The 16,842-nt window shown below is 37.6% G+C and overlaps 1 protein-coding gene across 1 annotated transcript; it reads left to right on the plus strand.

Annotated features, from left to right (window-relative positions):
- The first annotated feature begins 613 nt into the window (after window positions 1-613).
- Window positions 614-1,581, plus strand: LOC127660573 (homeobox protein notochord-like). Its single transcript, XM_052150898.1, has 3 exons — window positions 614-1,001; window positions 1,098-1,285; window positions 1,372-1,581. The coding sequence occupies exons 1-3, from the start codon at window positions 614-616 to the stop codon at window positions 1,579-1,581; spliced, it is 786 nt and encodes a 261-aa protein (XP_052006858.1).
- The last annotated feature ends 15,261 nt before the right edge of the window (window positions 1,582-16,842 follow it).

Here is a 16,842-nt window from a genome sequence, read left to right on the forward strand (position 1 = left end):
ATAAGTGATTTACATTTAGGTTACAAGCTGGAGTTATAAAGACTCGCTTTCTTTGAGCCTACAATGTAGGCTGTAATGTGATTAGAGCCGTAGTTTTCTTTTTCATCTTCTTCTTTTGTTTGACCTCCGAAGAGTAATTGTTCCGCCGTGTGGTGCATTCAGCGGTATCCTTTGAATGTCAGACATGAACTAAGATGATTTGGGTAACATCAATGCACTCTCAAAGGACATTTCTGTAGCGCACAGCCATGCAGGAATTTGTAGACCTCCTGGCTCTCGGCTCTTGACCCCCTCTCTGTGTTTCTGGCTACATCCAGAGGCATGTAGTGGAGAGGGCCATTAGGATATTTGACAATCTCAGCATGTTACAACTCCATCAGTTAATTGGATCCCTTGTAGCGCTGCTCGTTTGACTCATCTGTCACTTAAAAAGACAAAAGCATGCTGGGGGTTGTTCACACCTCACACCCTTGAGCAGGTATAAAAAGAGCCGCAGGCTCTCCAAGCATTATTCCACTCCACTCTTCAGAAGGCTGAGAAACATCTCTGTGGCGGATTACTTTTGTTTAATAAGATTTTTTTTTTAATCACTTTTTCTACCTAAACAGAAGCCATGCAGATGCCTGGACGAGCTCATGAAACATTTGGACAGTCGATGCATCCACACGCAGCTTTTCATCCAGACTATTCCAGTAATTCCAAGACTATTCCAGTTTGCCTGTCCACTACATCAAAACCGAGTACAGGGAAATCATTCACAATCGATGCACTGCTGGCAAGGCCTGGCCATTTGGAGAGAGATAGGACAAGTCTCTATTGGAACATAACCAATAAACCGCCAGTCTCGAGCACTGGGATTCCATTTGCGGCACAACTGTACTCGCAAATTCCACACTTTTCGTATAACCAGGGCATTATGCATTTACAAACTGAGTATCCTGTCTTCTGCTACCCGCCTTACAACTACCAGACAACATGTCGTGGAGCTGTGTACGCACAAGGTATGTCATCTATTTTTGACTCATTTAATATGTAGGCCACAAACCACACCAGAGTTGTCATAATGCCCTTACCAATGACCGTTTTGTCACGTGTAGATGCAGTACTGGCAAAAGCAGGAGTGCATATACACTTTAAACACAAAGCAGGAAAATCCAAAAGAATGCGCACTAGTTTTACTAACGAACAGCTGTCCAGACTAGAGAAAGAATTTGCGCGCCAGCAATATAAGGTTGGCTCAGAGCGCTTCCTCCTGGCCTCTGCTCTCCAGCTCACTGAAGCACAGGTAAATATTCTGTTCAGCAGTTATTAAAAATAACTGCAAATTATAATAGTAAATAGTCAATAAATGGTTTTTTTTTCTGACTCCAGGTTAAAGTTTGGTTTCAGAACAGACGCATCAAGTGGAGAAAACAGAGTTTTGAGCAGCAGCAAGCCAACCTAGTCAAACTTGGACTAGCGGTGCAGCCCAAAAGCCCTGGATCTCAGGGCAGAGAGGATGAGAGCAAAGAGGATGAAGAGAGAGATTTCACAGATGAGTCTGATGTCAACAATGACATTGACGATTCACTTCAAACCTGAGGAATTCACAGATACTTTTATACAGTGTGTTTTGTACATATTTGGTTTTCTCTAGATGAAACAGTCGACTCTATTTGTACAAATAATTAATGTATAGAAATATATTTAAGGTGTTCCTATTACACCATTGCTCTTATTATGGTATCTTTGTTTTTATTGAAACAGTTGTATATAGACAATATACAGTATTTTTAAAATTGAATGGATACTCCTTGATTTTTCTTTCTAAAATTGTAATTGAAACATTTCTGATAATCAATTGTGTGTGAGTTCACAAAAATCAATCACATGTTGAAACTACTGGTTGCAACTAACATTTTAGAAGGTCACTTACTGATCAACTATTTAAATGCATAGTCAAACAATTCAGTTGCTTGAGTGCATTTTGCAGCATATGTTTCCATTGGGGGTGGGGGGCTTGTTTTTATTATTGGGGTGGTTACAACCTTACAAAAGTAAAATATATCATAGCCTAGCAATGATGAAGTAATGATCCAACATGTTAATGATAAAATGCATAATAACATGCCATTTAAATGAGCAGTAATAAAGATCAGATTTCTAAATCCAAACATAATAGTTTGTTTTTAATAGAAAATATAATGTGCTATGGTTATGGATGGGTTTATTTTTGTTAACTGATTTTCCATAAAATGTCATTAGTTTTAGACATTTTGCCATTCATCCAAATAAAATAAATCTAAAGTAGAATAACCTCCAATTACCTGGAAAACACAATGTAGAAGAAAAGGATCTTAACAGACACAATTGCCATAAAGACTGAGGGAATAAGCACTAATAACTAATCAATTCATACCAAAACAATTCAATGAAGCCTATAATGATATATCAAAGAGCACACCTGCCTTGAAATGGTGAACACAATTAGATTTGTGCAAAATTTTGTTTGATGTGATAAAGTTGGTTTGTGATGAGTTTGAGAGAACATAAAAAGAGCTTATCTGAGTTCCACGGCCAGCTGTTGGAGTGAGGTAGTGTGTCTCTCCATTGTAGACAGAGGCTTTTAGACATGGTTGTGTCTTCTTGTTGTCTGCTCTGTAGCAGACTATGACATGCTAAAGCCCATTAGCATCGCAGCTTTGTGCAGTGGCAGACCTAATTGTCTTGATAAGGATGGATTAGAAATCCTGCTCTAAGAACACAATGATTACTAGTTAACAAACTCATCACAATGTTTCTGTTCCACTCTCTTAATCCAGTTAAGACCTAAAGGCAAGAATAAGACCAAATCTTCTCAATGAATGATGATTCTATATCAAAATAATATGCAATCAAGTGGTTAAAGAAAACAGCAATGAATTTAATGATTGAAACTAGATGCACGAGGCGGTTAAGAGCCTGTTGGGAAATAGAATTTCAGTCTGAAATAGGAAGACATATGTTCTTCTGTAGGTCTAAATGTATATAAAGCTGACCTTTGGACTCAACAAGTCTTTCAAATTCAGCATGACAATAACTAATACATACAGTTGTGAACAATAAAACATTTTCCCTTCTATAAAAATGCAATGAAGACTGAAATACATTTATTTTATGAAAATACATATGAAATACATATACATTATCAAGACTGAGGAACATTTCTTTGCTGCCAAAACTCAATATTGGCCCATGAATTCCATTTCACATGAGTACTGGTTTTAGAGAAGAATAAAGCCTATTATGAGAGCACTGTCATGGAGACCTCCTTTCCCAAATCCTCTTTAAACAGGTACTTCTGGCAGCCCTCTATGACATATGCAATACATAGACCGGGGATGGGGGCGGGGGGTAGGGGATATAATCTATGGTTAGTACTGTATAAGAATCATTATGTCTACGGAGAATCCTCATTAGGATAGCTGCACCAGCGTGTGTGCGTGTGTGTTTGTTTATGGACAGACTATGTGATGTGATTTGGTGTAATCTCACAGTAGGTCAAGATGTCCAAAAAGTAAAGGGAACCCTGGGAAAAGAAACAGGTCAGAAGCAGCAGGAAAAGAGGAGGAGAGCCAACCCCTCTCAGTGTGCCCCCACTGCTAGTATTAGCACAGTCTGACTGACTGACAGATTTAAACCCTCGGATCAAGGAATATCATAGGTTAATAACCATCCATACAAATAAACTGGTGAATCTGTGTTTGTGTGACAACCTAATAAGAACATAGAACATTCTCTAATGGTTATTGTTTGGTTATATTTTACAACCATAAACTTACCTTCCAAGAATGTTGCAGGGATTTTTTGTAACAACCTAATAAGAATTATACATAAAAATAGGTTAATAACAATCCATACAAATAAACTGGTGAATCTGTGTTTGTGTGACAACCTAATAAGAATACAGAACTTTCTCTAATGATTATTTTTAGGTTTTGTTTTTATAACCGTAAACTAACCTTCCCAAAACATTACAGAGATTTTTTTTTTATGGTGTGGCAACTTAATAAAAATGTACACATAAATGTTCTTTACTGGTTTGTTTTAGTTTTTTATAACCATTATACACTTCCCAGACCTTTGCAGAGAGGTTTTTTTTATGCCAGCCTAAAAATGCAATCGTTACCTTAAGGAACTATTTGTTCTTGATCTGACCCTTAAAATGAGTTTTGTTGGTGGAACCTAATGTAGCAAGTTTGGTTCAGACATGAAATCATATTTTAACTTAAAACAAGACTTAACTTAACATTTGTTTCAATGTAAGAATCCTTATTGACAAACATGACAAACCAAAGACAATTAAGTGATTCTCACTGTCCATTTAGACAAAGAATAACTAGGAAAGGAACATACGATGTAAGTATTTTAGCATGGAAACTGGAAAACTTTCGAGTTTGCATTTTATTTCAAGCGAAATGTGCGTCCACTCCATCTAACGGTGACTAACATTAATAACTAGCATTTGTTTGTTATCATATTCTCATTTTATTTGAACATTAATCACTAGCATTTGAGGTACACGCACGCCATTGTGTCTTAGTGAAGGGTTTAGTATGTGAACACAATGACTTCTAACACGTTTCCTGAAAGATGGACTAAAAGGCCCTACTTAAAACGAGTACTTGATGTTTATGGTCACCCTGTGGAACATTTCAATTACGCTTTTTTACTCAAGAAATTGAGCCGTTCCTGTTGTCCCAAGGCTTTAGAGACAACAGCGACCAATTCAAATCAAAGACAATTTCTTCGGTAGAATGTGCACCGCGTGACAATACATCAGTCTTTAATAAATGTATTTATCTGATCAAATATCAGAAAAGAAAGTCAAAGATAGGAAATAAATTATTAGTTTGGTCACTGCTGCTTGTGTTGCAATTGTGTAGGTGTCAAACTACTTGACTTGTCACACAGGTGGTGATAGCGTGCATCTGTTTGCGACTTTTCCCATAGCTCATTACGATTGAGTGTAAATCTGCAGCGTCTTAATGAGAAAAGATTAGCTAAATACACAAAGGCATATGTGAGACAAAATGGTCAATTAGCTTTTATTAATTGGTGGAAGTGTGATCTTTCTGGGCACTTTGACAGTGGCAGATCATGCAGCTTCTCTTTTCTGTTTTTCTATTTTCAAATAGCTTAAAATAAATGTCTTGGGCGTTTTTAGACCTTATAGTTGAGACATTTTTTGACGGGAATGAAAAAGAGGCTATGAAGGATGGACATCTCCTTTAAAACCCACATTTTCCTTTCTTCCATCACACACAAACATACTGTATATTACAATTACAATCATAGTCACATGTTCATATGGGGTTTGGTTTAATGATGAAAATGACAAAATATATATCAAAAATGCTCAGGATCACACGCATCAGGGCAGCAAGGGCGCAAACCACTTTTGTTCACAAATTTAAAAGTACCCTTCCAGCCATGCAGAAATTGAAGGTGCAAAAAAATGCCTTTGGGAATTCGCCCCCAAGATCATCGAAGTAGCATTTCCTCAGAAGAGTAACAAGTCAGATAAAAATGTCCACACTATGATCAGTATTGTAGTGTCAGTTCATCTCAAAAAAATATACTCGATTGCTGCGTCATTTCCAACATCGCACACTTGCAGAGTAAACAGCTTCATTAATTTATGGAGGACCAAACCTGCAAAAATAATAAATGTAATAATACAAAAATAAATAAAGGAATAAATGTCTTCATAAAACAAATATAATTAGTTTTTAATGAATTTTATTCCTGAATTTATTATTGTATGACTTGATTATTTTATTATTTTCTATATCTTTTTAACTTTATTTTTATTTATTCATTTATTTTGCATTGTTTTTTATTTATTTATTTATGTGTTCATTTATTTTTTATATTTATTTATTCCCACATATATTTATTTCAATGTTTATATATTCCCATATATATTTATTTATTTATACATGTATTTATTTGTACTTTTCTGTGTGCAACATGGAAATGAGGGAGGCGGTCCTTACGTAGCTCCAGTGCATCATTGGTTGAGAGCTCAATAGAAGCAAATAAGATGGACGTCCCACCTTAGCACTCTCTGACTCCCACAGATTTAGAATATGCAGGGAAATGTTTTGCAGAGAGTCTAACAATCCAGGATGTGCATCGACATTCATACCGGCATACAGCTCTCCTAAACCATCAGTAAGCACCTCTACTCTAAATGAAACATATTAATTTGATGCATGGTTATTGACTTCATTCGCTAAGTTGCACAACTCTCTAGATAAATGTGAAGTGTCAGCTATAGATTTTTTTTTTTTTGCAGAACTTATATATACATACATACATACATACATAATTGATCAGGGAAATTAAGCATGGCTGTACCTTTTACAATGAACAATCATAACAACAGAAAACAATATTATGGATTTGCGGACATCAAAATATGAAGTTATATACACAGAAAAAAAAAGAAAAGCATAAGATTAAATCATATAATTTATGAAACTTGCTCATTTTGTGGTTTTGTTGAAGAAACAGCTCCTCATTTATTTTGTGATTGTAGTATAACCAATAAATCTTGGATTGCCTTAAGCTCTTATGTTTTTACCCCCACAAATAGCTAAAGTTTACACGATATGGCGATGACCTAACGTCACATCAAAACAAGTCAAGAGTAATTGAGCACACGCTTCAATCTACGATAAACCAATGGTAAGCAGGACCAGCCCACATAATCATCATACAAGAGACAGAAATGTAAGAAAAAATACATGTGGGAATATTTAAATATTGTAATAAATACAGGTGGGAATAAATACATATAAAAATAAATGAATGCATAAATAAATTATAATAAAAAAACAAAAAAAAATGGAAGAATAAAAAAAGTTTTAAAGAATAAAAATAAAAAGAGAAAATAATCAATAAAGGAAAAAAAGTCTATAAAAATAAATTCAGGAATAACTTTCATTAAAAACTAATTATATTTGTTTTATCAAGACATTTATTCATTTATTAATTTTCTTATTATTACATTTATTTATTTATGTATTTATTTATTATTTTTGCAGGTTTTGTCCTCCATAGGGTTTCATGCTCCATTGCTGATAGCCCCACAGCAAAACAATTATATTTAATTTATCTTTGCTTTTATTGGTAATCAAATTATTTATTTTAGGGGAGTCGCGTGGCGCCATCCGAGGGTCAGACATGTGAATGGCAAGCTCTGCGCACTTTGCTAGTTTTTAATACTTTTTGTATCCTAAACTGGTGAGATTCAATACCCCCTGTTCCATAACTGTTCTATGAAGACAATATGTCAAAGAATTCAAAATCCTTGGGCTCTGGAGACATTAAAAGACACATGCTCAAGATAATACCCCTGACAGGTCTGCAGACGGGGACTCAGTTTGGACGATGCAGTGGGAGAGTTTCAGCATCAACTGTCGAGCATGTCGGCAATGCTGGCAAAGGTCGTTGCTGACTTGAAGGATCTTGCTGTAATACGTCAATCGATCACTGCCATGGAGTCTAAATTCTCGTCTCACGTTGAAAAATTGATAGATTATCTGGAGTCATCGGAGAGAGAATTAGCTGCTAATCCACTAGCGACCAAGATAGACTTGGTGTGCATTTGGGAAAAGTTGGAAGACATTGAGAATCTCAACCAGCGAAACAACATCCGAATTGTTGGAATTCCTGAGAACGAGATATGGTGAAATTCCTAGATGAGCTCCTCCCAATTCTGCTCACCATAACAGGCCATAAGTTGGAAATCGAGCAAGCTCACAGAGTTCTGGTTCAGAGATCCATGGAGGGAGACAAGCCACGATCAATTCTGGCCAAATTTCTGAGATCATCAGATGAAGATCTTGTGTTACGCGAGGCTAGGAGTAAAGGACGGCTTTCTTTGAAGAACCACAACATTTTCTTGTTCCCAGACTTTGCAAATTCAACAAGAGAGAAACGTGATCGATTCAAGGAATGCAAGAAACTCTTACATCTATGGAAGGTTGCTTTTGCACTGATTTTCCCGGCCAAATTGATAATAGATACTAAGGATGGGTGCAAAATAATTACATTCCCACAGCAAGCATTGTCCTTCATAAAGTCAATGGAATAAGTAAGTCATTGTGTGATGCTCTCGATGCAGCTGAGTGGAACTGACTGACTGAACACTGACTTGACCGTCTTCTTTATGTGTTGGCTCAGTCTACTGGCTGGAGTTTGTTTTGTAGAATAACACCCCTTCGGGCCAGTTTGTGTATGTATCTGTATGTTCTTTGTGCTTATGCCTCCTATTGGATGGAGTTTGTTTTGTGGAATATTTCTTGTAAACATTGGAGTGATTAGGGCATTTGTTGCTCTCATGTAACAGCCGAGTGGGCCTGACTCATTGAACATTCACTTGACTCTCCGAGGAGCTTATGCCTCATATTGGCTGGAGTTTCTTTTATAGATTATTTTCTGTTGTGTAATCCTGTCTCACAAAATTTGTATAGAAACATCGGACTTGAGCAATCTGATGGCAAAGTTGTCACGGGGGATCTAGTAGGCGTACATGGACTTTTTGAGTTTGGAGGGATGGATGCCAGTTGGCGCTGTCGTGCGCATATTTTTCTTTTTTCTGTTTTTTTTGTTCTGAGGGAAGTTCAGGGTTTGTTTGTTACTCTAATGTTGGAATGTAGACTTTATAATTTTGTTTTTGACACACAATCAATTTTTTCTAATATGTCAAAATTTAAAATGTTAATATGAGTGGATTGTCTCTCTCCACGTGGAATGTAAATGGGTTGCTAAAGGCTGAAATCAGTGTCTATATGGAGACCAAATGGACCTCAGTATCCTCTGTGGGCATGGCTTAGGAGGCAATTAAGGCGGTTCTAGTGGGTCGGATCATACAGTATGCCTCATTCTCCAAAAAATCCAAAGCACGAGAACTTGTGGAGTTGGAATTTAAAATTTAAAATGCGGAGGCAGAGTTGAAGCACCAAATGTCGTCTGATGGCCTCAAAGAAATGACCCGATTGAAATACAGATGTAATACTATTTTGTTGCAGAAGGTGGAGTTTGGCTATTCAGGGCAAGACAGTCATATTTAGAGTCGGGGGACAATGCAGGGAAGCTTTTGGCTAGATATATAAAGCAGAGAGTTCTTTTTCCTACAATTCCCTCTGTGAAATCTGCTGGTGGTGAAATATTTACCTCAGGCATTGATATTAATAATAATTTTAAAGAATTATATCTTGATCACTATAGTTCAATGTCTTTGTCTACTGATAAAGACATTAGAAATTTTGTGGAAGCATTACAACTACCTAAATTGATGAATGAACATAAAAAATTGTCATGGTAATTAAGACCTTGCTCACAGGCAAGGCTCTGGGGTCAGATGGTTTTGCCACTGAATTTTATACATTTTATGCTACAGAACTGGCTCCACCTTTGTTAGAAATTTATACGGAAACATTAAAGAATGGAAAGCTTCCGCCAACCATGACACAAGCCCAGATTCTTAAAAGGACAAAGATCCAAGCGAATGTCCAATTACCCTGATCCAGCTTGATGTAAAAATATTGTCAAAAATTCTGGCTAACCGATTAAGTAAAATTATGACATCTCTTATACATACAGATCAGATGGGGTTTATTCGGGGCCGCAGCCCTTCTGATAACATTAGGCGTTTCATCAATATTATGTGGTCAGTGGCAAAAGATCAGACTCCTGTCGTTGCCATCTCCCTTAATGCCGAAAAAGTGGTTGATATGGTAGAATGGCATTATCTTTTTAATATTTTGGAAATATATGGGTTCGGGAATACATTTATTGCATGGATTAAGGTACTTTACATACACCCGGTAACGGCGGTACAAACAATTTGATTAATTTCTGATTATTCTACTCTATTAATTCCCCATTATTGTTCTGTCTTGCCCTGGAATCATTAGCAGCCGTGATAAGTAAGGAGGATGATATTCCAGGGATGATGGCGGGAGGTGTGCTTTACGCAGATGATAATTTATTATTCATCTCTGACCCTTCTAGACCTATGCCTTCCCTCCAGAGAATTATTAATTCCTTTTCTAAATTCACGGGATACAGAGTTAATTGATCTAAATCCGAAGCTTTGGCTCTGACAGCGTACTGCCTGATAACGGCTTTTCAGCTGGTGCCTTTCAGTGGCCCAAACTGGGTATTAAGTATTTGGGTATTTTATGCCCAGTAAATATGTGTGATTTATTTAGAGTTAATTTTGACCCTTTAATAAAAATGTTTTCGAGCCATGTGGGCAGGTGGGCATCATTACATTTATAGATGATTGAGAAGTTCAAGTTATTAAAATGAATTGTATTCCATTATTCAACTACCTGCTCTGTCACTGTCACCTCACAGAAAGAAGGTCCTGGGATCGAGTCTCGGCTCAACTAGGGCCTTTCTATGTGGAGTTTGCATGTTCTCCCTGTGTTTGCGTGGGTTTCCTCCAGGGTGCTCCAGTATCCCCCACAAGTCTAAAAACATGCAGGCTATGTGAATTGGACACTCACACGCCTGTATGTTTATAAGTGAGAGTGCCCCATCCACTGGGGGTTGCGCCAGGAAGGGCATCCAATGCAAAACTTGTGCCAAATCATATAGATATACAGACTATCACGAAGCAGACCTGGCACCTACGCAGGACAAACACTAGGAAAGAGAGAGCAAAGTTCTTCATTTAGAATGGAAAATGTCCCAGATTACATTTAAGTAAGCTGCATAGGCCAATTGGCAAAGGTGGGCTAGGCCTTTCCAAGATTTTGTTTTGTTATTATGGGTTTGGTCTCAGATATTTGGCTCATTGGTTGCTTCCACTTGAGAGAGTTCCTCCCTGGTTTTGTATTGAACAAGAAGTTATTGACCCTATTTTGCCGAGACATATCCAGCTGCAGACCCGCAGCACCACCAGTTTCAGAACCCCAGCGCCAGAACCTGAAGTGAGGGGCGGAGTTATTGACAATGAGACAAGCATGGCGGAGAGTATGGTGAGTTGTGTAACGTTTTTGACATCATGTTGTGAAAAATTATCGCATATATTAAGTTCAGCGTTTATCTGCTAAATATTTAATTTGTGCATAACTTTATCATCTTAATGAAGCTTGAATATGTTGTCCTACTTTACTGTATTAAAAAAAAAATTCTACGGATGGTTCGATAAATTTTTGCGTGTTGTAAATGGGCCTTGCGGTGACGTTTTGAAGACATCTTGTGAAGGTGTTAAAGTGTTTGTTCCACTTTCCTCTGTTATATGCATTGTTTGTGAGTTAATGTTACCTTATAGTTGAGGTTTTTTTTTACGTTGAGATTATTGTGTGGTGCTTTCATCTCTTGTAGAGACATTTCGAATGAATGAAGACCACAAGGAAAAGGCCCGCAACAATCTCCTGGAACAGTCAGAAGCTTCCAGAGAGCCCTTTCTATTTCATTTTGTGTTCAGGGATGACATGGAGTTATTTTAGCAAGAATGTAAGGACAAAATGGGCCTGAGAGTGAATTCCTCATTTGATACATTTTAAGTTTAATTTATACAGGATTGATAAAATGGGCCTAGGGGTGAATTGGTCATTTGTTGTATATATTTTTATTGTTTCTTTTAAAATTATGCAGAATTTTCTCTCTTTTTTAGTTTTTTGACATGTTTTATTTTACATAAAGAAAAATGCATGCTGCACATGTTCTTGTGAAATAAAGTATATTTTATATAAAATGCCCATAAGTTTCAAACATTTTTTTTCACCATCATGATCAGGAAGTAACTCTCATAATACAATGAAACGGATAACTATATACAATTATATTACACAAGATCAATGTTTTAAAGTGCTTATTGTACTGTACCTTAAAGAATCATTATAACATAAAAGTATGATGTTTTGTTTGTAATAAAAGCAAAGTACTCTCCAAAACGTTAGGTGGCGCTACTCGGTTTCGAACGTAAGCTCCGCCCCTCACTTCAGGTTCTGGCGCTGGGGTTCTGAAACTGGGGTTCTGAAACTGGTGGTGCTGCGGGTCTGCAGCTGGATACTATTGATTTTGCCATTGCAAAGCCTTTCTATCAAATTAACCGGAGAAGTTAAATTACACTCCATTATCTCGCATTTACACTCGGAGTGTTTTATTTGGACATTTATTTAAACGTTGAATTGAGCTTATTGCTGAACCCCAAATTATGTATTAAGAAATCCCCTTTCTGCTGGTCAGAGTGGATTGTTAGGGGGGTTACTACACTCTGTGACATCTATGAGAGTGGAGTGTTGAGATCCTTTGAACATTTGGTTCAACATTTTGGGATTCCCAGATCCCAGAGCCACCTGCTCTGTACTATTTTGGGAGTAGCATACACCCCCCTAAAGCAGCAGATGCTTTGGAAGAGGTGATTACTGCTTTTGGAAAAGGTCATGAGGCATCAGTGTATTACTCCCTGCTAATTCAGAATCTGGGGGTTGGAGCTTCAACTTCTCTCAAGAGATTATTGGAGAAAGATTTAAACTTGGTACTGGAGGAGGGAGAGTGGGCTCAGATTCTAAAAAAAACATCAAGTCTGCATCTAGAGACGCAAGGGTGCACCTTATGCAATTCAAGATTTTACATTGATTTTATTGGACCCCCTTTAGATTGTAAGGACTTGATCTTAAAGACACACCCACCTGCTGGTGGTGCCAATCAGAGGATGAGACATAACCCATGTCTTTTGGGGTGTGTTAAGATCCAGGAGTTTTGGTTGAAGGGTCAGAGTTTTCTGTGTGATGTATTGGGCAATCTGGTTTCATTTTGCCCCAGACTCTGTATTTTGGGTGATAGGGCTGCCATCGATGTTGAGAATAGACACATAAAGAGTTGGGTCCTAACCAGTGTCATGATCGTCAGACAGATTCTTTTAAGGGGTTGGAGGTCGGCTGGAGCACCCTCATTTCAGGAGTGGTGCTCGGAGATGGGGAGGGTGGCGGCCTTTGAAAAAGGGTAATTTAGAAGACTAGGGAAATTGCATTTTTTTGTGGGGAAATGGGGTGGATATCTGACATTGCTGGATGTGTGATTATTATTATTTTTTATTTTATTTAAAAAAAATGTGTGTCAATAATCATGTATGCCTGGGATGTTGTTGGGGGCCAAGGTTGGGGATTGGGAGGGAGAGTTGTGATAGTGGGGATTAATTGTTGATCCTATGTATATATGTTTTGTTTTTCTGTGTTCAATATGTGAATCAATAAAAAAACTGTTAATAAGAAAAAAATTGTGGAGACAGAATTGTAAAAAGTGAAAAAAAAAATGGCGGAATCGAATGTGGGTCTTTCTCACAAAACAAGCATATCACATCGTCATTATGCACTATGCCACTGTGGAAACATAGGATGCTGCAGTTTGTCTTAAATTTCTGTGTTTCCACCAGACTATTGGAGTGCAAATAACGGTGCTGTGTGGCAGGTCCTATTTACACCTATTGCAAATATTTACTCTATTAATTATTAAAATGGTAGCAGTCCCGTAGTTTTTAGTCTAGATAGAAAGTCGATATGTCTTTTTTGTAGAATACTATAATAAGTGTGGTCCCGATTAATTAATCGCGATTAATAATTATATCAATATATAATTATACATAGTTATCTTTAAATATTTAAAAATTCTGATAATTAAAATGCTTAATCATTGATAAGGCCATACAAAAAGCAGCTTTAGAATACAATGTATTGTTTACTACCATATTATTGAACATAAGTCAATCATTGGCACACAGTTCACAGCAATCCATTACACAAGTGAATTTTTCAATTATTTGGAGATTTATTATAGGGCTAATTTAAGGGCCCGTCAATTTACACCTACGTCAGATGACTTGGGTGTGTTGCGTCATAAACATAAAATGCTTAGGTCACTGTGTCAAGTTAAATATAGTTTAATACTCAATCTTTAAACACATCTTGAGGCCCCTTAGATGGCATTTGTTCTCCTTCGTGTTTTTTGAACGTAAGAACGTAACACATGTTTGTGTTGTTCTGCCTACTGAAGTGTTTTCTTCACTGTATAAACTGTGTGTTGCTCATACAGCTGAAATTTCACTTACTGCCCTCTGGAGTAAACAGGTGGTACTACAAGCTTGCATTTCTCAGGAATCTTCCTTATTATGGTCCGTGGGCATGCGATTAATTGCGTAAATTTTTTTAACTCGTTCTTTTTTGTAAAATGAATTGCACTGAATTAACGTGTTAAATCGACAGCCCGAATATATATTTAGAATACTGTCATAAAGTGAAGGAGCTGTCCTATTCAGATAAAACAAGTTTATTTATTTTTTAAATGAATAAGCCATTAGACTAATTATTTTCCCAAAAGTACAATGGAATTACCATTTTCAGACATGTTATCTTGGTACCATCAGGGTTCTGCCACATTGATGCTGTAAGGTCCTAAATATTAATCAGAGAATATAATAAACTAACATTACATTAATATGAAAGAAAGGGTACTTTTACTATAGAAAGTATAATCCCTGTGTTTCGATAAAAGACAGAAATCCCAAAAAAATTACGCTTTTTGTGTTCATAAATAACTACATTGGGTTTCCCCTGTCTTTCGAGGAAAAAAATTACTCAGGCTCTCTGGCCGCAGAAAAGGAAACTCTTTGATCTCGTTGTGACATAATCATTATTCAACGAATAATTGAATCTATCTTCAGATGTAATCTTGCTTATGTATCTCAACAAACCACATTGAGTGAGTAATGAGATCCTGGGCATATATCCTGCAAGATTTGTTCATAATTATTTGATGAAGCGAAAAATTCACCCAATTTTGCCAGCTGAGGTGACTTTAGTGGAACTTCTTTTTTTTCACTAAACCTGTTGTACTAATTTATTCATTAGAAATTAATTATATTCCTGTAATTACAGATGCATTTTTAAATAGTTATGAGAACACACAAATGACTTGATATGAATTAACTTTTTATCATTTGTATTAAGGCGAAATAAAATAAATCTCAGTCTCTTTAAAATAAAAGCAACACATTCATTATTTGGTTTAGCACAAGATATACACTCACCTAAAGGATTATTAGGAACACCTGTTCAATTTCTCACTAATGCAATTATCTAATCAACCAATCACATGGCAGTTGCTTCAATGCATTTAGGGGTGTGGTCCTGGTCAAGACAATCTCCTGAACTCCAAACTGAATGTCAGAATGGGAAAGAAAGGTGATTTAAGCAATTTTGAGCGTGGCATGGTTGTTGATGCCAGACGGGCCAGTCTGAGTAATTCACAATCTGCTCAGTTACTGGGATTTTCACGCACAACCATTTCTAGGGTTTACAAAGAATGGTGTGAAAAGGGAAAAACATCCAGTATGCGGCAGTCCTGTGGGCGAAAATGCCTTGTTGATGCTAGAGGTCAGAGGAGAATGGGCCGACTGATTCAAGCTGATAGAAGAGCAACTTTGCCTGAAATAACCACTCGTTACAACCGAGGTATGCAGCAAAGCATTTGTGAAGCCACAACATGCACCACCTTGAGACGGATGGGCTACAACAGCAGAAGACCCCACCGGGTACCACTCATCTCCACTACAAATAGGAAAAAGAGGCTACAATTTGCAAGGGCTCACCAAAATTGGACAGTTGAAGACTGGAAAAATGTTGCCTGGTCTGATGAGTCTCGATTTCTGTTGAGACATTCAGACGGTAGAGTCAGAATTTGGCGTAAACAAAATGAGAACATGTATCCATCATGCCTTGTTACCACTGTGCAGGCTGGTGGTGGTGGTGTAATGGTGTAGGGGATGTTTTCTTGGCACACTTTAGGCCCCTTAGTGCCAATTGGGCATCGTTTAAATGCCACGGCCTACCTGAGCATTGTTTCTGACCATGTCCTTCCCTTTATGGCCACCATGTACCCATCCTCTGATGGCTACTTCCAGCAGGATAATGCACCATGTCACAAAGCTCGAATCATTTCAAATTGGTTTCTTGAACATGACAATGAGTTCACTGTAGATCACCAGATCTCAACCCAATACAGCATCTTTGGGATGTGGTGGAACGGGAGCTTCGTGCCCTGGATGTGCATCCCACAAATCTCCATCAACTGCAAGATACTATCCTATCAATATGGGCCAACATTTCTAGAGAATGCTTTCAGCACCTTGTTGAATCAATGCCACGTAGAATTAAGGCAGTTCTGAAGGCGAAAGAGGGTCAAACACAGTATTAGTATGGTGTTCCTAATAATCCTTTAGGTGAGTGTATAATGTGTATACAAAGAACAAAAGTTTCAAATTTTTAAATGCTCAAAATGATCATATTATGGCTGAAATACATATATCTCATATCATATCTGACATGTTGTGGATCCACCGAATTGAGCAACAAATAATCATGTGTTGAGATCACTATTATTACAGTTTAATGAACCAGTCAAAGTCCTTATTAATTTAGCTCTCTGCCAGAGATACATTTTTCTGATAATACCAGCACAAAACATTCTCTCAGAGATGGAGACTCCACCCTCAAGTGGTCCAGCTGATCTGGAGTCGATACGGGCAGGCACAGGTAGACCTCTTTGCCTCCCCAGAATCCTCCCATTGCCCGCTCTGGTACACCCTGACGAGGCACCCCTTGGTATAGACATGCTGGCACAAAGCTGACTGCCTGGACTAAGCAAGTATGCGTTCCCTCCAGTGAGCCTGCTTGCACAGACTCTGTGCAAGGTCAGGGAGGATGAGGAGCAGGTCATCCTAGTAGCACACTGGCCCTCCCAGACTTGGTTCTCAGACCTCACGCTCCTCGCATCAGCCCCTCCCTGGCAAATTCCCCT

Source organism: Xyrauchen texanus, chromosome 20 (assembly GCF_025860055.1).
Source record: "Xyrauchen texanus isolate HMW12.3.18 chromosome 20, RBS_HiC_50CHRs, whole genome shotgun sequence".
Lineage (NCBI taxonomy): Eukaryota > Metazoa > Chordata > Actinopteri > Cypriniformes > Catostomidae > Xyrauchen > Xyrauchen texanus.

What these genes read in the sequence shown, in the direction of transcription:
- LOC127660573 (XM_052150898.1), top strand. Translation starts at nt 614, where the DNA reads ATGCAGATGCCTGGACGAGCTCATGAAACATTTGGACAGTCGATGCAT. An exon ending in TGGAGCTGTGTACGCACAAG is followed by an intron (nt 1,002 to 1,097) that starts GTATGTCATCTA and finishes TGTCACGTGTAG; the next exon opens with ATGCAGTACTGGCAAAAGCA. An exon ending in TCCAGCTCACTGAAGCACAG is followed by an intron (nt 1,286 to 1,371) that starts GTAAATATTCTG and finishes TTCTGACTCCAG; the next exon opens with GTTAAAGTTTGGTTTCAGAA.